This window comes from Tamandua tetradactyla, chromosome 8, assembly GCF_023851605.1.
Source record: "Tamandua tetradactyla isolate mTamTet1 chromosome 8, mTamTet1.pri, whole genome shotgun sequence".
Taxonomy (NCBI): Eukaryota; Metazoa; Chordata; class Mammalia; order Pilosa; family Myrmecophagidae; genus Tamandua; species Tamandua tetradactyla.
This window is the reverse complement of record NC_135334.1, coordinates 88,035,832-88,061,097: the sequence shown is the minus strand read 5'-3', so window position 1 is coordinate 88,061,097 and position 25,266 is coordinate 88,035,832. Positions and strand designations below refer to the sequence as shown.

At 40.5% G+C, this 25,266-nt stretch overlaps 1 protein-coding gene across 12 annotated transcripts in view; it reads right to left on the bottom strand.

The window, feature by feature from the left end:
• Positions 1-864: 864 nt before the first annotated feature.
• Positions 865-25,266, bottom strand: part of TEAD1 (TEA domain transcription factor 1) — a 280,155-nt gene continuing 255,753 nt past the window's right edge. For all 12 annotated transcript variants that reach the window (XM_077114015.1, XM_077114018.1, XM_077114021.1 and 9 more), the window contains 3 exons: positions 18,548-18,688; positions 14,543-14,695; positions 865-8,515 (listed from right to left, as the gene is read on the bottom strand). In XM_077114015.1, the coding sequence (XP_076970130.1) occupies positions 8,402-8,515; positions 14,543-14,695; positions 18,548-18,688 (408 nt within the window). In that variant the 3' untranslated portion in view covers positions 865-8,401. The remainder of the gene's footprint in view (positions 8,516-14,542; positions 14,696-18,547; positions 18,689-25,266) is intronic.

The window sequence follows — 25,266 nt, the reverse complement described above, 5'->3', positions numbered from 1 at the left end:
TCTCAGTGCATTTATCAGAAGCCCACATAAGCAAGTTCTTTCCCCCTAAAACCAGAGCTCTCTCCTATCCTTGAGCTGCTTTCACCGATTCTCAGTGATCCAAAATGCAGTGGCCAAAAAGGCACGGCTAAGAGTCTGGGTGACTTGATTTAAGGCTCCACCACCTAGTGGTCACGTCGTTGGATGACTGACCTTTCTGAGCTTCAGTTTTGGGGAAATAATGTCATTTTCATTGGGACTATTGTAAGAATTAAAGGAAATGTGTATACACATTATCCCAAAACACTTGGCACAGTGCATGGCATTTATAGCAAACACTGAGTAAAAGCAAAGTTTTGTTATGCATGTGTGTGCTGCCCACACTGTCCCATGAACTCCAAGGTGATGCTGAGGACAGGGGCCGGGGAATAGTACCTCGACATGCAATCCAACCAGTGAGGACGACGCCATGCTCATCTCTCTACCCCATCCTCTGCTCCCCTCCTGGTTCTGGGCTGTGCTCAGCAAGTCGGTTTAAGGATAACAAACACAGCAAATGCTCGGGTTGGGCTGCTGTACTTTTTGATTTCCTTAAGGCCCCACTTCAGGACCAGGGAATGTGAGACTTGCTTCTCAGGGTATGCCGTGGATCCACAGACAAGCTGTTCAGCAGAACTCATGCTGAATTTAATGAAGCACTAAAGAAAGAGACAGACAGACAGGCTGACGGGTAGTTTTAAGAAATCCTACTGGATGCTAACATCTAAAGTTCCAATTATTGAGATGGGTGACCACTGTCAGAAGGATCACGGCTTCAGCATCCTTTACTCTGTCCTTCAGATATTTGCCCACAATACGTAAAGCACATATCATTTCCAACACACGTTTGTGCAGATAAAAAAGGTGACCCACACTTTCATTTTCTTTATTTTTCATTGATACCGTATGAATACAAAGTTTCTAGAAAGCTACAAAATGTCTACCACTTTATCAAGAAGGCATCAAAATGTGTCACTTTGCAAAGACATGAAAACACCTGCAGGAACTGACACAAAAATAGCATTTTTAGAGTGATGAAATAATTGCACTTAACTGTCATGGATATTAAAGTTATCACACATATGTACCGCGAAAGCTAGAATACATTTTTTTTTTTTTACAAAGCACTTTATAAAAAAATTCTCTGCACACAAACCCTATAATTTTCATATAACTATCATACTAAAGATAAATTCACTTTAAAGCCAACACTTAGAACATTTTTAAACAGAAAGGTACCAGTACCTAAACACAGACATTAACAAATACAAGAATACTGTACTGCCAAGAGGTTTAACCAAATGCCTTTTGAAAGTTTCTGCAGAAAGGTTAGGAAAACTGTGTGTGAGAATTTGCACCCCACCCCCACCCCTCAAATCTACCAAGAGGAACCTCATATCCAAAGGCAGGTCCCAAAGCCCATCCCCAGCAGCAGTACAATATTAAAGGAACCACTGACCAGATGAAAACGCTTACATCACAAGCCCATCTTATACACATGACACGGAGACACAGACTCGAGAATCCCATTAAGTCGCTTAGAATGTGAACCAACACACATGGCAAAACTGATTTACATAAAATTTAAGCATATTAAAGAATTAAAGGCTATTCAGGTTTCTTGTTTAAATGTTACAAAATTTTTTTGTCATTTTTCAGGCACATACTGTTTTTGTTTTTACTTTTTTTTTTTTTTTTTAAATTAAATTCGTCTGCAGTCATGAGCCTACTGAGCGAGGCCTACAGAAATGACTCTTTCAAGGAGGTAAGAGGGAGATTTTTTTTTTTTTTAAATGAAGTGCAGTTCATACCTAATTTACACAGTGAAACGAAACACAGAAATTGACTAATGCAAAAAATAAAAAAATCAGAGACTGGTTTCCAATTTATTGATGCCTAGATTCTGTCAGCCTCTCTTCTGGAAAGGGAAAGGAAAACAATTTCATAATAGAAGGCAGACAAAAGGGAGTCAATCTCCGAGAGGTGAATCGGCTGGAATCCGACCCCATGCAATGGTGACTGAGAGGGAACAAAAATGCCATTTCAAATAAAATGACTTGCAGTGTGGCATGTGACTGACTCAATGCGAATTCATACAGAATTAAAGTTACAGCTTAGGAGACAGGACAATAAATACAAACATTTCACCTTATTTAAAGGTGCGTGACTTCAGTGAAACCATCCTTTGTGGTAAATTTTAAACAGAAAACCTTCATTTTTCAAAGACATAAGCAATGAGTTTATGAGAGAAAACTATTGCCAAACAAAGCACAGTAACAGTTGAAAAGAGAAGCAGGAAAACAAATATTTGACTGTAATTTCTTCCAAGCTGTGGTATTGTACCGATAAGGAGTTGAGAATTCGAGCAGCTAACCATAATTAACATTGCGTGATTTTCCCTTCCACTTAATTTTTTTTTTTTGTAGAATTTTCTATAAATACTCACAACTTGGTGTGGTTAGGAATCACTCCTGATATTTCAGAGCCCAGTGAGCGTATTCTTAAAGACGCCAGGTAGAGACAGACAGAACGTTTATATTAAGAGTTCTGAGGCTAACTTTCAAAGACCTTTGATCTTATTTTAAGTCTATACTGGTAAAGAAAATCTTTTCTTCCTGGCTTTTGTTTGGCTGGTGTTTTCTGTTTACTTTTTTGTCCTTTTCAGTCATCCTCCTCACCTTTATTGGTTTTACCAATGTATACAGGGTTTTTGCTAAAAGCCAGCACAGACTTTCAAGACTTGCCCCTCGAGGGCTGTAACAGTCTTTGAAAACGCCAAATTGTGGACGCTGCTCTGTGGAGGTCCCGCACAGCACACTCGCACGCAGTACTCAAGAGTCAGCATCTTCGCCCTAAGAACACTTCAATGATAATGACCCTAGCTCATTTTTTGTTGTTCTGCACTGTCGTCTCAGGTTGAGGCTTCCAACTTTCAAAATGGTACCATTGCATAAACCAAGGTAAGTGCGCACAGTCATGTGAGTGGAAAAGAACGTCCCCGCAGAGGCAGAGCACGAGGACAGGGAGAAGGACAAAGCTGTCACGTCTGTCCACTGTCGAGAACCTGTGGTCCGTGCGGCAGTTCCGGCGCACGAATGCAGGGCTGGGTGACGAGCTGAAGCGACACGCCAGGCCACTGGCACACGCAAACACAACAGTCCTGGGGTCCGTCCTGCCGCAGTGTGCTCCTGGCGAGTGGCGTGGGGAGGGCTCCCCTTTGACAGACAAGACTCCCGGCAGGCAGGGTCCTGGGTGGTGCTCCTTTGTGAACAGAGGCCTGTGGTGGGTTACTCGTCCCAGTAAGCCAAAGGCATTAACGGTGATCTCAAAATATTTTTGGTCTCTCTACAAATGATCATTATTATGGCAGCACTTTTCTAAGCTGGAATCTCAAACCAAAGGCACTTTCATGCTAGAGTGCAGAAGAGTCACAAATAGCTAAGTATTTGGTCATGGATTTAAAAGGCAACATTAAAAGTACAATTTACTTTTTCATAGCCAACTTTGAAAGTTGTAACTGTTCATTTTGGTATAGACATTTGAGAGTGTGGTCAAAGAACTGACTTGTATTGGGTTCCGGATTTTAGACCAAGTAGTCAGTTTCTTACAGAAATGGAGAAAAAATGGGCTTCAGAAACAAAAGTGAAAACAATTTTTGCTTGTCCTGTTTTCAAGATTGAGCCAATTGATAAATGAACGCTGAGAACAGGCGTAAGGAAAGGCTGGCAGCATGACTAAGGTATTGCTAAGGCACTGCTTACTGGAATGCTTTGGCAGCTCTGAATTTAAAACTTCCTAAAAAAGTAACAGTAGTAAGAGAAATGCTTCCAGCTTACAAAAGGGCTCACAGTTCTGAGGCAGCCTTTTGCACTGTATACCCTACACGCAACATCTCGAAGATTTAAGGCTTTTCAGAAATGACATGCAGGGCTTCGCCACAGAAACATCAATGTAAGGAAATAAGCAATGCAGACATAGCCTCCTAATGTCACAGGTGTGTACACCAACAAACAGAACTGGTTCTACCGTTCATTAGGACAAGTGTAGTGTACCAGAGCATATAAAAAAATTATACAAATTATATGTACCTGGTTTGTAAAATTGACTGTCATTTCATATGATTCAAATAATTTAAGGTTGTACAAAAACAAGCTGCTAAAGCCACTACAGTATTGAAACGAAAAGAAGGCTTGGGTTTAAAGTCTCTGGGGGACTTGTAACACCAAGTGCTCAGAACGGGGGCTGCTTTTTGGCTGGTGCTGAGTACAGGACTTGGCTGCTGGGATGCTTAGCAAATAGAAATTTGACTCAGCCTGTGGCGGGTGAATTGTCCTCAGAGTAGACGAAAAGGCTCATTAGCTTTCACCTCTGCTTGTGGGTGCCCCAGAGAGCTATGCTCAGATAAGACACACCAGTGTGAAGCAACGGCATTGGGGGGGGGGGGGGTCACTTTAGCAGAGGGGATTTAGTCATCTTCCTCACTTCTGAACTGGCCCTGTCCACACAGTTTTAGGGATTAGTTAAGCACAGAGCACCACTAGAAGAGGCCGAGGTTTAAGTGAGCGACAGGAGTCCTGGATTCTCACTCTTATTATACCACCAACCATATGGGTGACTTTGCCTCAACACTTTCATCTCCAAAATGAAAGAGAGTATGTTGCGCTTTCTTTTAGCACAAGAAAACAAAAACAACAACAAACCTGTAAGCTCTTTTCTGGAATTTAGTCCTCCCTCCTCCATCCCTAAAGATGAAAAGAAATGTTCCAGAGGCTTCTACAGATTCTACGAAGGGCAGTGACTATAAGGCAGAAAGCAGAAGCCCAGAGGAAATTCACTGAAATGATTCAAGTTTTGATGATGAGATCCATGGGTTTATGAGAAATAATGAAATAACTGGAGATTTTTTTTTTTTTACCCCACTAAACTAAGGTCTGAGATAAAATAAAATTAGAAATGCTCTTCAGATAGGAGTGGGCTGATTACAGGGACGATGGTAACCAGCTGCTCCCACCTTCCCCAATGAAAGAAGACTCATAGCAAGAAACTTTTGTAAAGTTCTGAAACATGGACACAATACCCCTTGATTAATATCCCTACCTGCCTCTTGATGACCTGAAACAAGTCTCCCAGGGACTCTCTGGCAGGGTGCTGTTGGGGGAAAAACTGCTCAAACATGGTAACTGTAACCTCCAAGGTGCAGGGCAGTGGTTTTCACCTTGGGCTGAGTATACTTGGCAACGTCTGGAGACATTTTTGGTTGTCAAAACTGGAGGTGGGTGGGTGGTGCTATTTAGTTGGCAGAGGCCAGAGATGCTGCTAAACATACTACAATGCACAGGTCCTACAGCTCCCAACAACAAATAATTCTCTGGTCCAAAATAGGAATAATATCAAGGTTGAGAAACCCTGATTTTTGGGTAGCTTGTACATTCTGTGATTCGACGGCAGGTTCTGAAGAAGTCCTGATTTTATTTTAGGTCTCTTGCTAAGATGGAAATGAAGGCCAATAGACCAGAATCTAATCCTCCATCTCCTCCCTCTGTTTAGGCTATGGGAAATCTGCCTTGAAACTTGCATAAGACACCCTTGAAACAAACCTGGTATTGAAGGGTCACCCAGAGATAAAGCATGTGGAAAAGGGCAGTTAAGGACAGGGCTTTGGAAAGGCTTCATTTGTGGTTTAGAAAGCTTTACAGCCAGGGGGAGAGGGTTCTGCCTTCTACATATGGTGAAGGACCAATTTCGAGACTCATATTGGATGTTATGAATTAATCTGTCCTGGCACAAATCCCACCATAGGGCCTGATTTCAGAGAGACAAGGCTTTAGAAGAACACAGTAAATAATCTTGAAAAAATTTTGGAACATTTTTATGAGCAAAAACTCATTCACATAAACCCTCAAATTCAGCTACAAAGGCATAATGAAAAAGAGGAGAATGGTGGCAAATCATCTGAGGCCCAGCCTGACCCCGCAGTTAGCAGACTTGGGTATGCCCTTCTCTGCAGCCAACAGAAGTCTCCTCTAGCTAGGCCACTTGGGTCTCAGTCCTTTTGTGCTTTAAAAAGTGAATCCCAAAACGCTTCCTGGCAGTACATAAGAGCCAGATTCTTGGGTAGAAGTGTTGACTATATAGCTCTCCCCCTGAGGTGCTGCGCTGGCCTGGTCTTTAATCATGCAGGATCATTTGCACTCCTTCAGCTAGCCATGAAAATGGAAAGGTGGGGGCTCCCTTGATAAAGGATGCAGGAAACAGGAGCAAAAGCAATGGTCCTAAGAGAGGTGTATCATAGAAGTGCTTGTAAATGTGATGACCATGGAAGAAAGGAGAGGCTTAAATCTTGGACTGAAGACCAGACAGAGGGTGGACAGCTTTGGCAAGTCTTCCAAGGGCCGCTTGGATTCAGGAAACAAATGGGAGCTTCTTTATGGAAGAAAGATAAACGCTGCCCTGCTGGTTTATGTGAGGGATGTACACTCCAAATGGGGAGAGTTTTGCACTTTCTCCTCTGGCCTTCCCAGTGGCTGGTGGCATGTGATTTAAGAGAGGTCAGGTTTGGTCCAGAGTATTTTTGTATTTGTCATGAGCCAGCCATACCCTTATGCTCATGACCACTAGACTCTGACTAAAGTAAGGCAGTATCAGAGTAGACACTGTAAAAGGGAAGGACTCTGGAAGTCATCTGAATGCAGTAGAACTAAGTTTTAATATTCCAGCTTGATGAAAAATTCTTGACATGTTTCACAACTTAAAAGCGTACTTCATGTTCTATTGTTTTAACATATTCATAACAATTATAAAAACATTATTTTCCTCTGGGAAGTTGGGGACTATGCCTTATCTCCTTCCCAATGAAGCGCTTATGGCAAGAACCCAAGACATGTGGCCACATCAAACTGTCCCTGCCTGGGCAATACTTCGGAATATTTGGATTGGAAAGTTTGAATCTCTCTTGGGAAAACAACTTCCCAAGTAAGCCCATTTGAGGTTAGAGATAGATGGCTGGACCTTTTTAAACTTAAGTCAAAAGAGTACTGTCGCTTATTGGGAGATGGCAAGGAAATGAATATTCATGGAGACTCTAGATCTAGTTCTCTGAACAAAGATTGAGCTATAATACATGTCAGCACCTAGCAAACTGCATGACTCTCAACAGTTGTTCAATAAATATGTGCTGAGTAACTACACATGTATATGTGTATACATGTCTACACACATACATATATAGTTATACCAAGTAAATATGCACATTGGATCACCAGAAACAAAGAATTTATCCACAGGCTGGTGAGGATGTTTGCATTTTTCTGGGGAGCAGAGATGATAAAACTGACGAGCCTTTTACTTGCTTGGTTGATGAAATTTTCTCCCAGCCACGGGCATTTCTATACTTTGCAGCTCACAGTGCAGTATTTATGCCAATTTTTAAATTCTGATATTAAATTTTAGTCGTTCAAATATTTACTCATCTCAGTAAAAATTTTGGTTGTCCATATAAAATTTAACTGCACACACAGGACTATAAACACTGTAAGTTTAAATTTTCAGTTTTTATCTACTTATTGCAAAAAGAGCCGTCTTTTCTTTTTCATTAAATAATCAGATCATCACATTAGTACAATACAATTTTATATTTTTAAATATACTATATATGTTAAGGATAAGGGGTAAAGTTTTCTTCCTTTGTAATACCTGTTCAAGGAGTTTAACAGATTAGGAGATTAGTTTCAACCGTGAGGAAAAAAAGTACAAATTTGTCTCATTAGGATATTTCTACCAAGCATTTCTTAAGGCTATATTTTAACATTTGGTTTCAAAAAGAAAGAAAGGTTTCATTTAAAAAATAATTTAGTGAATTACATTCTTTCATAACTTCCACCCTAATTAGTTACAAAGATAAGTCTAAAGTTTCTTAGTTTTGTGTACTAATTTACATTTATATTTAAAGATTAATTTTACTTGTATCTTAAAACAAGAATCTTATGTTGGAATAGAAGAACTAAATACATTTTTATAAAGGCTGTAAATGTCCCATGGCATAACGCTCTGTCTCGGTATTTTTTACCACAAGTAAAAACAGGTCTCGGGAGACAGAGACTTGGGTTTTTCTGAGGAATTGTGGGCTACAGGTCTGAAGGACACATAGAAACAACTCTATTTCTCGTTTTACAACTGTACCAGAACTTCACAGCTACAATGATAGTATGAACACATGAAAAAATGACTTCACTCAAACAGGATTTAGAAAAGTTGGGGTGACCCTGGGGCCAGGGCACTCCCCTGCGTAGTGAGGTTTACAGTCAGTCAGTCGTTCGATAATGGAGAGTGTGTGTGCACGTGTGTGTGTATATACAGATATCTTATATATAAATAACCACCACGCTCAGTCCTTTACAAGCCTGTAAATGTGATGCTGGGCTCCATGTTCACTATTTGATACTTCAAATACACAGGCCATGCAGAGCAGAGTTTCTTGTGTATCCCTGTTTGTTACCACCTGTTAAAAAAAAGGATACGTATGTTTTTTGTTTCCTTTTTGGGGGGGGGGGTGTGTGCATGATCTGGAAATCGAACCTGGGTCTCCCACATGGAAGGCAAACATTCTGCCACTGAACCACTCATGTACCCTATATATATATTAAACCACATGGACCACATTTCATCTGCTTGGTGACGATTATGATTTAATTGGAGAGGAACATCCTAAGTCCACCCAATGGATTATGAGAGCTCTGATTAGCCTCGCTCAGACCTTACACAAATTCAGAAAGGTAAGAGTCTGACTTGAATCCTTTCTAAGCTGGTTACCCAACCTGAGCGAGATAAGAAAAGACTTCATTTAGATTGGTTCTCACCCATGACCTGGGCCCAAGAAGAGACTTTCAAGAATTAGCTGGGGTTCCAGCCCCCACCCCCTCCTCTGGCCAATTTCTTTACAACAAAGAAAATTTTTCTATAATTCTGTCCCACAGGACAATCCTTTATCCTAGGGAGTTCTCGTACTGTCCTGAGACTTTTATTACATTTTTGTTTCGGATAGCCAGTGGTAGACACATGCTCCACGAGTGACTTCACTCACCAGTGCTGTAACCAGCAGAGGCTGGACTCAGTAAAATGTGCAATGCGGGAAGAGATCCCAGCAAATGGGAATTCTTTCCATTTATAAAGGCTTGACCCTTCAAAATGGGTGAATTTTGAAATATTCATCTGTTTTCCTCCGCGAGATAAGTGTTTCAAATCCCTCTCTGCCCTCCTCGTGCCCACGGCCTCAGCCTGCGTTCAGATCTCAGGTTCTCAGGGCTGAGCCGCTGCAGCCGCGCTTGGCTGGACCTGCTTCCTGCCTTCCTCTCCTCACGCGCGCGACGTCCTCAGAAGAGACATTCTGAAACACAAACTCATCCTTCTAGCTCGCCTACTCAAACACTTCTACGACTCAGTTACTGCAGGTTTGGCTAGGCCAGTAAATTTTGAATTTTAAAAAATGTTTTAAAAATATTGTGATTCAAAAACTTCGTCTCGTTTGTCACAGGCCTCATTTACCCCTTATGCATCAGGCAGCTTCACGCGTTCATTTTCCCACGCCCCTTAAGGCATCATGGCTTATGGCTCCTGACTTAAAGGATAACTACTGTGTTTATTAAAAATTAAATATTGTTATTTTCCCATCAGAGCATGCTGCAGTACAAACTTGGGAGATTTTGTTTTTTCAGTGCCACCCATCTCACTGGGACTACAAATTCCTGAAGTAAAGGTACCATGTTTCCCAGTGACAAGCTTAATGCTGTTCAAGGTTATACAATTGATAACTAAAAAAGCCCAGATTTTCTCATTCTGAGAACCTTTCTTTTAACCATTATGCTATGCTGCTCTAGACAGATGGATTTATTGTCATGTGGCACATTATCTACTTTTCTTTTTGCCTGATAGTTAAGATTTTTTAAACACTGGGTACCACCTGCTTTTTTGAGCCTCACTACCTGCCACGCCAACCCCTACCAGAACAAGCTCTCCAAATCCTTTGCATGTGCAGTTCTTTCATCCTGGAATTCTCCCTCATCCCCATATCCTAACAAACACCACGTCATGCTGGCGTCTATCCCATCTGTCCCCTCTCCACCACCACAGCACACAGTTCTAGTAAACCTTACCTAGACTCCTCCACTCATAGCCACCCTTGCCCAGTGCCAGCCAGTCTGTAAAAAGCAGGCTCAAGAATCTCATAATGGTAAATCTGACAGTTATACACTCTTGCCTAAAATCCCTAAATGGCCTCATTTAAATTTAGGATGAAGGGAAAACTGTTCTTATCCTACAAGTTCTATGAAGCCTTGTCCATTTGGCTTGTTCTGAGGCCAACAGCTCACTGATGACCTTGCACTCCTGCCCTCTCTCCACTCCAGCCACACTGGTGATTTTCACCCTCTTTCTGCCACAGTGCCTTTGCACATGCTGCTATCCAGGGTGTTCTTTCCTATCTTCTTTGCCTGTTCATCTGGCAGATAGCTCTCACTTGTTTCTTCCTCATGGAAACCTTCCCTGAACTAGGTTAAATCCTCCTGTTACCTGCCTTTGAAGCACCATGCACTGCTGCAGGCATTAGCCATGGTTTTGCTTTTCCATTAATTTCTGTGACTACCTGGTGAATATCCACCTCCCTCACCAGACTCCAGGATGGCTGTCCCACCTGTCTAGTTCTCCATGGCATGCCAGCACCTGACACATAATAATGCACACCTGAAATACCTGTTGGATGGAATGTCCACTTTCTTGGTAGGTCTAAAAAAATATCTTCTCATACTTCAAGGCAACTTAAATATCATCTTTTAATAACCCTGAGGGTCTCCCACCTCACTCCAACTTGCATAGATGCTTGTTGCAAGCATCAAGTGCTTGCATAGACAGTTAAGTCACCCTGTATATTCATGGTACCTGTCTTACAAATACTGTAGCCATATTACCTTGTATTTTGACATTGTTTATTTACCTGCCTCTTTTCCCCCACTAGCCCATGATTGACCGTGGGACAGGCACTGTGTTTTATTTGCATTGTATCCCAAGCAGCTCATGCAATCACTTCATAAAGTTTAGCAGAATGAATGAGAACATTCTCTATAACCTCTGAAGTAGGTAGGGCAAATGTGAGTGTTTTGTTTTTAAATGGATGATGACACTAGGTTTGGAGGCTTTAAATGACTTGCCTAAGGCCAGTCTTAAAGCCAGGTCTCCTGGTTCCATGACCATGAGTCTTAGGAAATATCCTGCAAAGTGTATTTCCCATTAATTCGAGCCTGATTTTATGTCTATCCCTGTTTCTGTGACCTTGGGTAAACCTCAAATTCCTTACCCATTAGATGGAAAGAAAAATGTTATCATAGTTCTACAATGAGGATTTCATAATATGACATTTTTATAAAAGGACTATCACAGTACCTGGAACCTCTACAACCCTGCAAACGTCCTAAGTATGTATATGTGTATATATATATGAAACATTGTTTATTTACCTGCCTCTTTTCCCCCACTAGCCTATGATTCACTGTGGGATAGGCACTGTGTTTTACTTGCATTGTATCCCAGCAGCTCATGCAATCACCCCATAAAGTTTAGCCGAATGAATTAAAACATTCTCTATAATCTCTGAAGTAGGTAGTGCAAATATATATATATAACCTGTTTAGGTTTCATGATTGAGATTCAAAAAGAAAAAAGAAAAAAAGTTATAGCAACCTGTGTATCTGACAATGGTCTCAAAAGGAGATAGAAATAATTGATCCCAAGTTCAGTTTCTGTCTTCCAAAGTTCTGTTTAGTTGTGGTCACTGAAGCCTTAACACTACAGGTTCAGCTCAATTTCTGAATCATCCTGATGAAAGCAGAGAATCTAGCCCACCAGCCACTTAAGTCAGGAACTGGTCTTGTCGACAAAGGTTTTTTATCTAGGGTCCTAGGAAAAGTTCTGTGCATCAATAGCCGATCCTGCAGCAGTCAGACTCCTTACACCCTACCAAGCCCACCTGATAGGGCTAGAAAGTACTATTTCTCAGTTTCACCCACTGGATGATTTTAATTTCATAATCCATTGGTGTCATCATTATGCTGACAATGCCAAAGTTATTTGAAACCTAAAATACTCCTTTTTAGCAGATTTTTATTGAGAGCTACATTTTTCATCAAGGAATTTATGTAGTTGCTTAATAATAGCACATGGAAATTTATTTGACCTGACGAGTTTTCTGGGCAACTATACTGCTTGAAACCACAGGCTCTAAGGGAACACAGCTCAGCCTGTTTTATGAGTAATGGATGGTTAAAAATTTTTCCAGACTGTATTTGCCTCAACTGGGCTCTATGAGCACAATTTTAGGAACTGAGCACATCTTCCTTAACAAGCTGAAACTAACCAAGAATTGTTTAGGAAACAGATAAGAGCCCCTCCATGCTAAGGCAGGGTGGCCTCCTACTCAGAGTTTTGGTTCATTCCTGAGGGTACTTAATATTCATATCCGGACGCCAAACTCACCTTCTGTCATTTGAGTGCTACAGTGATGCGCCTGCCTTAAACAGCAACAAAGAACACCTATGTGACAAGCACGTGCCAGCACTCTAAAGCCTGAACCACTCAATTTTCATCAAAGACCATTAGAGAAAATGACCATGATGAAATGTTATTAAAGAACATGTACTCCAAATCTTCCTCTAGATTACTAGGCTCTACATTTTGGAAGGTCATGAATACATGTGAGAATCAACTGAGATTTCCTCCCCGTAATCAATGAATATTGCATGAAAAATTCTGGGTGTGTCAACTCTATCACAAACTGTCCCCCCAACCCCAGGCTCATTTCCCAATCCCCTACAGCAGTGGGTGTCAGTCCTGGCTGCACACTAGGCTTGGGGAACTTTAGAAAATAAAAACATGATGCTGTGACTCACTCCTCAGAAGTTTTGAAAGCTTCCGGGGTGAATGTAAAACTTAGGAAGTTTAAAATATTTATTTGTTTATTTATCATATATTATTTATAGTAATGTGCTAGAGCTGGTGATGACTGGCTCATGAAAGTTGATTGTTAAATATTAAGGAACTTTTGTGAGATGGGCAACCATTAGCAGCTTGAAATTGCCCATGGAAGGGCAACTTACACCATGGAAATCAGCAAAAGCTATAAATGGGAGAAGGGGAGGTTATGGGGTGGGGGAAGAGGTGTGTGCACGCGCGCATATGTGTCTTTACGAGCACACCTCTGACTGAGAACCACTGTTCCAATGGCTCTAAAAACTCCAGGTAAAGAATTCCTGCTCTAATTACTCTAGTTTGCAATCCTAGTAACAAAGTAGGTCTTTGGAGGGCTGAATATTTGACCACAATATCGTCTTGCTTTCCCTTGCAGCAAAATTATTTCCACAAAATAGTTAATGTTTGGACATTTCTCCCTCAGCTTATCAAGGACTATTATAAAAATGTGCCTTATGAAAACCCTTACTTCATATTTTACAGTATACTTTGTTTTGTTTTGTTTTTTTACATGGGCAGGCACCAGGAATCGAACCCGGGTCTCCGGCATGGCAGGCGAGAATTCTGCCACTGAGCCACTGTCACACTACTCTGTGGTATACTTTTAAGGACACTGTTTTTAACAACTTTCCAAGGCTCCCCAAATGAAGCTCCAGTAAGAAGCTTGTTTTAAAGCTTAATATTAGGGAGGAAATACATACACACAAACAACTGTCCGGGGAAACTTGTAAGTTTTCCCACTATGGACATTGAGAACTACTGATTTTTCCTTTCCTCTTCATATGCCCATTAAATTCTGACCACACTTTTCGTCCCAACTATGAAAGAGATCTTTTTTTCCCCTTCCTGAGCATTGCATTCCAATTTATATTTCCTCTGGTACTGACGGTTTATATTTTACTATCTTATTACATGTTTTCCATATGAGGCCTTGCAAATACTTCATAGAATGAGTTAAGGTATGTTTAAAATAAAAACCTGTTGACTTGGTTTTGTCTCTTTTGTGATTTCCATACCACACTGCTGCAGCTCAAACTTGGTTCACCTTGCAATGGCCTGGGGAACATTAAAAGACAACCCATGCCTGGGTTCCAGCTTCAAGAGATTTTGATTTAATTGATCTACGATGCGGCCTGGGTATCAGGATTTTAAAAAATTTTCTGGATCTTTCTAACGTGTTGGCAGAGTTGAGAACCACTGATCTAAGATCCTCTTTTTATTACCAACTGAATTCCAGTTCTACCACGTTTAGAAACCACTGTGAGATGAGTCCTCTTTTATAGACTCAAACCTCAATCAGGTCAAACACACATAAGACAACCTGGATCAAGCTTGCCCTACGGATGCTGCAATTCAGCTGCTGCCTACCTCGGGCCCAAAGCCCCAGCCTGTGAGTTCCCCTGGCCGAGGCCCCGATGTGCCCAGACGCGCCTGCCTTTCCCAAGTCCCACCACTGGGCCTCAGGGTAGAGCTGCCAGATTCTGGCCAAACAGGAAAGAGATGAAACCATTACCAATAAAATTGTGAAGTTTTCCAAAACACTGTTCATCATATATTTCTCTGGTAAGTGTTTGAGCTTGTGGATGAAGTTAATCATATATTCACACATCGGGGAACGGTTTATTCGGTATACAAATCGGCCATTCTCAAACCGTGCATACTCCGTCTGTGAGAAAAAACAGTTTTGATCACTGTTACACTTTCAAGTTCAAAGGAGATAGGACAGATATGACTGCTGGTAAAAGCATTTCTCTTAGCAACACTAATCTCTTGCAACACTAATCGTCTGCTATATGCTGTACTATTCGTGCATTTCATTTAATTAAAAAAAATCTTACTTCCACTTAGCCATATACAGAATACACTATTTTTCCGGAGATGAAAAAAGAAAAAAATCTTTTCCATTAAGGAAAGATAAGAGCAAAATGGGGAAAGAGATAAAACCACTATCACAGAAGAGATTAGAAGATTCACAAGAGGTTTCTTCATACAACTCTAAGGCAAAAAAATAGAGCAGTCGGGGGGGGAGAGAAAGAGAGAGAAAAAACTTAGGGGACAGGATGCTTTCCCAGCAACAAACACATTGCCAATACTGAACCAAGAAAAAGTGGAAAACACCAAATAAGATCAATCTAATTGCTGTGGAAGAGACAGAAAGCTTTAGAGATCTGCCACTGAAAAACGGTACAAAGACCAAATGGTTTCCCAACTAAGTTTTATGTAACTTTTAAAGAACAGTTGTATCCAAAGTTACTTAAATTATGCCAGGCCATAGAGAAAGAAAGTTCCCCAATTCTTTTCAGGGAATTAATGTACATGTAACACCGACATTTAATAAAGTGATTATAAAAATGTACAGACCAATCTCACTTATGAGATGCAAAAGTCTGTATAAAACGTCAGTAAATAGAATCCAGCAATGCACACAAAGTAGGACTTAATTCAGGAATGTTATGGTGGCTCATACCCAGGAAATATATCAACCCAATTCATTATATGAACAAATCGGAGGGGGAAAATATAACGGGAGTTAATAAAAAGACATCTGGGGTGGGCAACGTGGCTCAGCGGCAGAGTTCTCGTCTGCCATGCCAGAGACACGGGTTTGATTCCCGAAGCCTGCCTGCCCGTGTAAAAAATAAATGAATAAAAGAAATAAAAAGACCTACAATTAAAAAAAAAAATAGAAATAAAAAAAGACATCTGATAAAATACTTCTGCTGTTACAGACCTAAGCAAAACAGGAATAAAAAGAAAGCTTTTAAATGCGTAATAAACACCATTCATTAAAACATACAGTAAATATAAATCCTAGATGGCAAAATGAAAACATTTTTATTAACATTAGTAACTATACAAGGATACCAACCATCAAAGTTTCTATTTACAATTTGTTGGAAGTTTTAGCAAATGAATGGAGAGAAAATAATACCAATAATAAATGGCATAAACATTAGAGAAGAGCTAAAATAAAGCCTTCCCTCTTTGTTGCATAAGAAATCCAAGACTCTTAAAAAATACCACTAGAGTTAAATAAGAAAATCTGATAGAACAGCCAGACAGAATATACGCAAAATCAAGAGTTTTCTCTTTCACATAATTTGAATCTAGAAATGAAAACTGTAATGAATAAGAAAGGGACAGATATATATCTTAAAACTATAAAATATTATTAAAAGATATAAAATGAGACGGAAATGCAAATAGGTTCTGGGATGGGAAGATTTAATATAAAAATATATCAATTTCCCTCAAATTAATTGTACATACAGTTTTTTTTTCTTTACATTTTAAAAATGATCTCATTATTTAGAAAATAAATGCTGGCTAGTAGCTTAGAAAAAACATGAAAAAGAAGACTATTGAGCCTGACTTGCCTCGGTAGGTATTGTAATACAGCATAAAGCCACTGGAATCAAATCAACATGGTACTGGGATATGTAAAGACAAAGAGAAAGTAGAATAGAATAAATACAGAGAACCCAGCAATAGCTCCCAGTACATGCGATAACTTAAAGGGGTCATGTCCATTCAGGTGGAAAAGGATGAATCATCTAATAACTGGTTTTGACGTGTGGAAGAAAATATAAGCAGACTTCCATTTTACACCTAACACAGAAATACATTCTAAATGGATGAAAGACCTAAATGTAAACTCCACCTGCCACAAGCATACCAACTCCAAAATTCCTGGGATCTTAATCAACATCTCTCTTCTTCCTAATCTAGTATAGAGCTTCCGGTATGTTATCTGAGGACATACTGAAGAATGCTTTGAAATCTGGGAAACTGAGAAACTTGTCTGGTTCATTTTTTCTCACATGTACCTGTGCAAGGCAGAGAAGTTCACCTATAGAGAAGCATCCCTGATGACATGGCTATGCTGTAGCACTGCCTAATATGCATCTTTCATTGACAGGTAACTTTGCTTCTTCCTCGTTGGAGGAGATGGAGACCACCTGGAGGTCCCAGGTCTCTCAGGTCCGTCTCATTACACAGCCCAGTCTCACCTCCTCTTCTCCTCGGACTTTCAGGACACTGTGTGCTGAGCAAGTTCCCCTCCTCCCTCTTTGCCCTTTGCCCCTCTGCTTGTGTCTCCTTTTCCCTCACCCTAGAGCTGACTGCTGCACCCCAAGTTCAGTCCTTGTTTCTGTGTTCCTACTATTTCCCACTCTGCAGCTAGTTCCCCACTCTCACAGCTTTAATTACCCACAAAGCTCGGTTCCCACCTGATATCTTCAAGTCTTCACCACCCTTCCAAATACTAGTTTTGCATCCATAATTACCTTGAATACCTTATTTTCCAAATACTAGTTTTGCATCCATAATTACCTTGAATACCTTATTTTCCTTATCTCTGTTGGTAGCAGTACTTTCATTCCAAGGACAAACTGTGAGTGTGATCTTTGATACTTCCTTTTAATTTTTTTTTGGGGGGGGTGCATGGTCTGGGAATTGAACCCAGGTCTCCCGCATGGAAGGCGAGCATTCTACTACTGAACCACCCTTGCACCCCCTCTTCTTTAATATTCAATACCCAATTGGTTTCTAAGTTTCATTCAAAATGACTTACTGGATACCTACTGCCACTATTTTAGTAAAGCTCAAGTCCCCTAAGTTTAAACGAACATTGAGTCAATTCATCTATATTCTCACCTGACAGGCTCAGGAAGTTCAAGGGCCTGCAGCATCTTAAGACCCCGGGTTTTTAAGAAACATGTATTCTAACCCACCCTCACCCCAGTGCATCCTCTCACTCATCAACACAAGGTCTGTCATAGCCAGGTTGGGATCCTAGACCTGTAAGGTCCATGGCTTCTGCAAATAAAATTTGCTTACTGAACATGGATTGAATTGTGATGGATAATGGATAGAAGGCCTTGGGAAATACAATTTTAAATGGAATGCCAACTATACATATTATACACAAAGCAACTGACCCTGATAAAAGAAACACATTTTTTTTGAAGGAACGGAGGCATGAAATATAAAAGCCATAAACAGGTATTTGATTCCAATATACAATGAATATATTAAAATAAAGGGAGTGGAAATGGCAAAAGCAACACTATTAAACTTAAGGTGTCAGTTTTAGAAGGCAGGTGCCAATCGGCTGGATACCACCCTGACTGCTCTCTACAATGTCTGGAAGCGTCTGTGGACCTAAGAGTGGGAGGAGAAGGGCATCTCTGGGCCTTCTCTTCTGGCCGGTGGCACAGCCTATCTGTACCCCTCGTGGTTCCCACCCCCGCCCCAGGGCACTGCCATGAGGCCTCATCAGAACGCCACTGGCCAGGCAGGGGAGACTTCACAGGCAGGCAGAACTGGCATATGGGACTTCCTATTTGCCTTCTATCAAGTGCTTTTAAACCATTTTACCTTTTTAGAAGCAATAGAGAAAAGAAAGGAGAGAAAGGAAAAGACATCAAAAAAGTAAAACTCTCTGCCCCAAAGAAAGTTAAAGGGAGGCCACAGTATGACCTTGAATGAAGGGTTTGGTATACAGAAGCCAACTTACCTCTACTTTTTCTACTACTTGCTTCCCAAAGGAGCAAACTTTGGTGGAACAGGTGACTGTCATATTTTCAGAACTCTCGTACTGACTGGTTACACCATAAAAAGCCCCAGCATCATCTTGAATATTGCAGTTCAAATCAGCCTGTTGGAAAGGAAATGAAAGTGTGGCTTATTCTCTTACCCTGGGAGTCATGGCAACATAGCAGTAATTGTCAGGATCAGACCTCCATTCTGGCAGGAGTGGCTCAGGGAGGTGGGGAGGTAATGCCTCTACAATGGCCCATGGATCTTTTTTTTTTTTTTAAGAGGGTGCTAATTTGGCAGTCTTCCCTTGAAATGACATGCCGTGTATATCCATTTCATTTTACTTTCTCGTATTCAGTACTAGAATATCATACCCCTGCAATAAAATATCAAGTCTTTGAGAGACTAAAGAATTTGATTCAGATTCATAATCACTAATTTTTAGATATATTTACAATAACAGGTGAATCCATATTTGACTAGGCATGTTACACATGTGAAATCAGGAACTTTACTAAAAATTACAGCATCTGGAGAGAAAATGGTTCACAGTAAAGACTGACTTACAAAGATGCTCAATGATGAATTCAAATATCACTTATTTAATGCAATTTTTATTGAGTATTCACTATGCAAGGTGCATGCTATGCACTACATGGAACTTGACTGCCACCTAAATAACTATAATTCAGGTTGAAAATAAGTACCATGTTAAAGGTACCCAGAGCTCAGACAACGGAAGGCATTACTTTTTTTTTTTTTAACATTTTTTAATTGCAACATAAACCTGTATAGAAAAAACGTGATAAATTTCAAAGTGCAATTTAACAAGTAGTTACATAACAAATTTCAATGTATGGTATGGATTAAAGTTCCACAATTTCAGGTATTTCTTTCTAGCTGTTCTAAGACACCGGAAACTAAAAAATATCAATGTAATGATTCAGCAGTCATACTCATTTAGTCAATCCTATTTTCTCTCTTACACTCCTCCTTCTCCTTTCATCGTTCTCCCAATCTTTAGGGATATTTTGGCAATGGCCATTCTAACTTCTTCATGTTGAAAAGGATGTCAACATTACCGGGTAGGGATATACAACTGGTAACTCTGGATTTCAGGGCTTATCTGGCATAGGAACTACCTAGAGGTTATGGGTTTCTGAAAAATAAATTTAGTGAGTGAGACTTGGAGTCTCAGATACATCCCTAGGTATTTAGTGTTTAAGAATACTGTCGTTGGGGCTTGGCATACTATGGCAATTAGCAATATCTAGCTGAAGCTTCGTATAAGAATAACATCCAGAACAGCCTCTCAACTCTATCTGAACTCTCTTAGCCACTGATACCTTATTTTGCTACATTTCTTTTCCCCCTTTGGTTAGGCAGGCATTGTTCAATTTCATGGTGCCAGGGCAAGGCTCATTCCTGGGAGTCATGTCCCATGTTGCCAGGAATATTTACACCTTGGATGTCAAGGAAGATATTACTTTTCTTTTTGGCATGGGCAGGCTCCAGGAATCAAACCCGGGTCTCCGGCATGGCAGGTGAGAATTCTGCCACCGAGTCACTGTTGTGCTACCTGCAATACATTCCTTTTGATCAGAGGCATTATTTAAGAGGTTGCTGAGAAAGAGGCACTTGCATAGGTTAAGGTTTGGACATACAGAGAAGGGCTAAGGGAATAGGGGGCAGAAGCCCAGAACGATTCATTCCAGCTACTGTGTAAAAACTAAGGAGACTAGAAGGATTTGGGCCTAGAGAAGAACAGGAAATGGGGATCCCTTGAAAGTTTTGTTGTGAGGAAGTGATGTGATCAAACTATGCTTCACACAGAAATCTCCTGTCACTATGTAATGGAAGGCTGCTGATTAAAAGTTCTCTCCTCTCAAAATATTTACTGACCTCCTAACTAGACCCCAGACATTGTCTGGGGATACAATAGTGGGCAAAAGCTGAGCCAGTCCTTGCTTTAGGGGGTTTATAATTTTATAGGGCAGACAGGGTATCATACCAAGCAACACAGAGGGAAGGCATGGGAACAGTTAGTGGGGAGCAGGACTCCAGAATCAGGGAAGCTTCCAATGATGCAACTTGGATCCAAAGACAGAGGAGACTGCTCAAGGAGGAGGCACATTCCCTCAGAGAGAAGAGCATGTTCAAAGGGCGCATCACCAGAGACAAGGACTAAGAAATGGCTGGGACAGAGAGAGCAAAGGACAGAGTGTGGCAGGAGTGGCTGCAGAAGCGGGAGGATGTGTGTCATTTCTTAAGAGCAACGGGATGCAGGAGTTGTAAGGAGGAGATGGCATGGGGAAGGGGGCAGTGAGAGGGTATGACGGGCTCTGTATTCCAAAAGAGTACCTCTGACCACAGCTTGTAGAAGAGGCTGGAAGAGAGCAAGAGTGAATGCAGAGAGACATCAGGAGGCCATTGCAACAGTTCAAATGAGAGGTGACACTATTTGGACTATTGTGGTAGCTACTCGGAGGTAGATGGATTTGATACTCAAATGTAACTCTATTATTTTTTGAGGTTTGGCACATTGTAACTAGCTGGATTTAATACCTTGGCAGGAACTACACACCATGAAGAGTCAGTATAGAGTCTAAGAATGAACTGAATCATCCTATATATTTAATAAGGACCTGCACTTGATTTTCCTTCTTGAACTGAATATCAGGAAAATGTTTATAGGTAAAACTTTATTTCCTGGATTCAAATAAAAAGAACCTGATACTCTATGTTTCCATTTTCATCTTACTTGCCAAGAAATTCAAAGCTAAATTCTGTGTTCAACTGTAGTAATTAACTTAACCCAGGTGTTTCTAATAGTTGCTAACAACCAGCACACAGTTCTTTTACTGGTTTCCAATCTGCTTTTACTTGTGCTTGTCCATTTTATATTGTCTATAAATTTTGTAACCTCCTTACATTTTGCTTTTGGGAATCATATGGAGTACAAATCCTAAATTTACACAGGGGTGCATTTTTCTAAGACTCAAAGGTTTAACATTTGGCTCCACGAAAGTGCAGATTAGGTGTCAAAGGATGCAAGCCTTTACTCAACTAAGACCCCCATCTGAGCTACCTAAAGCCTATAAAAGGTCCCTGGGTCTACCTGAGCTCCATTCTCCACAGGTGAAAGACTACTAAATACTGGCAATTAATCTCATACACACAAGGAGATCTGGAATTACCATCACAACTTCCAAGGATGGTTGTTACCCCACTTCTCATTGCTTACTTTAAAGCTGGGTCTTTAACTACTCTCCCTTATCTTTACCATCTTGAAACACAACTCTGTTTTTGAGGTGGTAGGATTATCTGTGATCTGTGACAATCTAAACAATGTGTGCAGGCTTTCATAATGTATATGTATATATAAAATGGAAACAACACAAACTGCACCAATTGCTTAGGACTTAGAACAACAACAAAGGGTCTTTGGGGAGGAGTATTTCATCAACGGTGTGGTTTAGAATTGTTGGCACATGGTGATAATAAAAAGAATGATTTTTAGATGGTTGTGCCATTGTTTCTAAATTACCTGCAGACAATGACCATTATCACTGGCTGCACGGAGGGCAGGCCACTCCCACCAAAGCACCCTTGTTTCATCAAGTCTCAGAATTCCCCAAATAACTTTAATTAGTTTCAGTGTGGAATGGATGATCTGCAACTACAATGACAGGAGTTAACAAAGTCGAACTGTTAAAGAACACACATTGTAAAAACCTGCCCTCAGAGACTATCCCACCAAATTACGTGTATTAAAGTTGTTGGGGTTAATTTAAAATGAAGGTGTAACATACATTCAGAAAATGGCACACATTATTTAGAGCTCAATTAATCTTCATAAAGTGACCCCCCCATAAGTAACACCCAGATAAAAACAAGGTCCCCCAACCTGCCCCCAGAGCTCCCTTCTGGTTGCCGTCATCTGCACCCCCATAAGGGAACCATCTATCTGAGTTTCCAAGCACCCTATCCATCAGTGTTTTTTTTTTTTAACTTTTAAGAAATGGAATCATACAGTGTTTAAACTTTGTGCTTGACTACATTTGTGAGATTCATCCATTTTGTTGTCTGTAGTTCATCCATTCTTGATTTTTCCACTCTACCACCAGAGGACATCTGAGATGTTTCCAAATAGGGCCCATTATGAAGAGTGCTACTGTGAACATTCTTTTATGTGTCTTTGCTGAAGAAACGTTTGGGTTTCTGTGGTGTGTTCTTAGGCATGGAATTGCTGGGTCACAGTGGCTATGTGCATTTTAGCTTTCATAGAGACAAATGGCACAGATGTTTTGTGAATTTTCTTGTGTTTTTCTTTTGGAGCTCGATCAAGGTTTATATCTACTTATCGGTGTAAATTTAATGGGTTAGAATGTAAAAGCCTGCCCTATTAACAGTAAAAAACCAATCTGCTTTACACCTGCTTTGCAAATATGCTGGAACATGGACAATAATCACGCGGTCATCCAAACATAATACACGGAATTTTCCGTAAGGTACTGATGTGGAAGATAATTATCTGTCAGCTGATAGTAACATTATCCCAGAAAGAAATACGGTTACTTATTTTGCTTCCAAGAAGCAAAGGTACTATCAAAGGAAAAATCAACACTAAATCAACAATCAAGGAAGAAAATTTAATAGTGAGTCTGGGATTTGAGCTGAGTCATTATCCACTGCTGGCTTATGGCCCCAACTCAAAACTTTGGGTGTAAAGCAAACCTATTTCATATGGCTCTGAAGGGAAGAAAATGGGGGAAACAACGTACTGGAATCAGAAGGGGAAATTATTTCTGCCTAATCAACTTTTATCTGTTTACAGGATATTTTTAAAAAGCAAATAAATACAAAAATCCAAGAAACAGCTAAAAACCAGCAAAACGCACCTTCCCAACAAATTCTAAATTCAAACCATATTCTACCCTTTGGTGATAAACCGACCTGAAATAGTTGGTCTTGGGCCAGGCTCTCAACTGTTAAGGAGCAATACTCTAATGTGACTGGGGAAGGCCAGTCCAGGGAAATTGGCCTTTCTTAGAAATCTTCCATTTTCCTTAGAAGAGACCCTGAGTTTGACCTAGTTCAAAAGTCAATTCTTTCTCCCCGTTCCCAAAGCACAAATCCTCTCCATAGCACACCCACCAGACCTGCCTTCTGGCTGAATATCTTCAGTCACAGGCATATCGTTACCTCAATAAATACTTACTACACTATTGGACAGTATGTATTAGGCAGTTTTGTTTTTTCCTGTTGTGTTATAGTTCTCTCATACTGCTGTTGACAAACCCCCACACACCTAGTGGGGGGATAAATAAATAAAACACAAATTTATTATTTTACAGTTCTGTAGGTCAAAAATCTGACATGGTCTCAGGGGCTAAAATCAAAGTATGCACGGGGCTGTGTTTCTATCTGCAAACTTTAGGGGAGAATCTACTTCCAGATCCTGAAGCTTTTTCCAGCTTCTAGGGCTGCCCACATTCCTGTCCCTTCCTCCACTTTCAGTCAGCAACTTTGAGCTGAGTCCTTCTCACGCTGCTCTGGCTCTGGTTCTCTTCTTTTGCCTTCGTCTTCAACTTTTAAGGACCCTTATAAATGTACTGGGCCCACTCAGATAATCCAGGATAATGTCCCTTTCTGCTGATTAGCAATCTTATTTCCCCTTTGCCATGTAACGAAACATATCCACAGTTTCTGGGGACCAGGACACAGACACTGTGGGGGAGGCACTCTGCCCTCCATATCTGTGATGTTCAACTGGCTTTCTTGTAGCCTCCACCCAGAGTTTCTGCCTTCTAGAGTCCCACAAACCTAGGAACACTCTGTGACAAGGCTGCAACTCTGTTCCAATCTCCTTTAATTGCACATTTTCTCTCCCCCTTCTCATCCACAAGGTGCTTCCGGGCCTGTTGACTCCCCAGGATTCAAGTTCAAAATTTATTTTTCTTAAACTTCATCCCGATTTCAGATCACCACTCCACCCAGTGTGGACATCTCTGAATCCTGACTCTTCACCTGTCAACTCATGAGAGTTGCAACCTTTGACAGCATGTGTAGCAGAAGCAAGGGATATGGAGTCATTTGTGTGAGTCTCGGTTTCTACCTTTTCAAACACGGGGGAAAAAACTGTTTCCAAGGGCCACTGTGATGTGGTGAGGCTATAACGCATATGAAACTCATCTGTAACTATACAAATGGCAGTTATTAATAACACTGATAATCACTCCTTATTAACTTGTGGATTTAAAATAGGGAATGGGCCAGAGATAAAGACAGCTTCAAGTCACAACTCTAGAGACCTTTCTCCTTTGTAGATGGCAGTTCATAATCAATAAACTTGATAAGGACTGTCACTGCAGAGCCAGTTTTGGCCTCATTTCACATTTATCAGGTGTGTGGCACAGATGCCAACAATGGCTTTCTCCAAAGAGAAAAATCAGGAGTTTTCTGACTTGTGAGCTTATGACAAACCTTTTATTTTATATTGTGACAAGTCTTACATTTTATACATAACTGCTCTAATAGGTACAAAATTATCATCTTATCCACAAAGACATCATTAGAGCTGTTTAAGGATTCTTTCTGGAAATAAAAAAAGGCAATCATTAATAAATGTATTGAAAGAAGTAAAAATACAAAGTCTGTTTGTGGGCAAAGTCATGGAAAACAATGTAAGGGCAC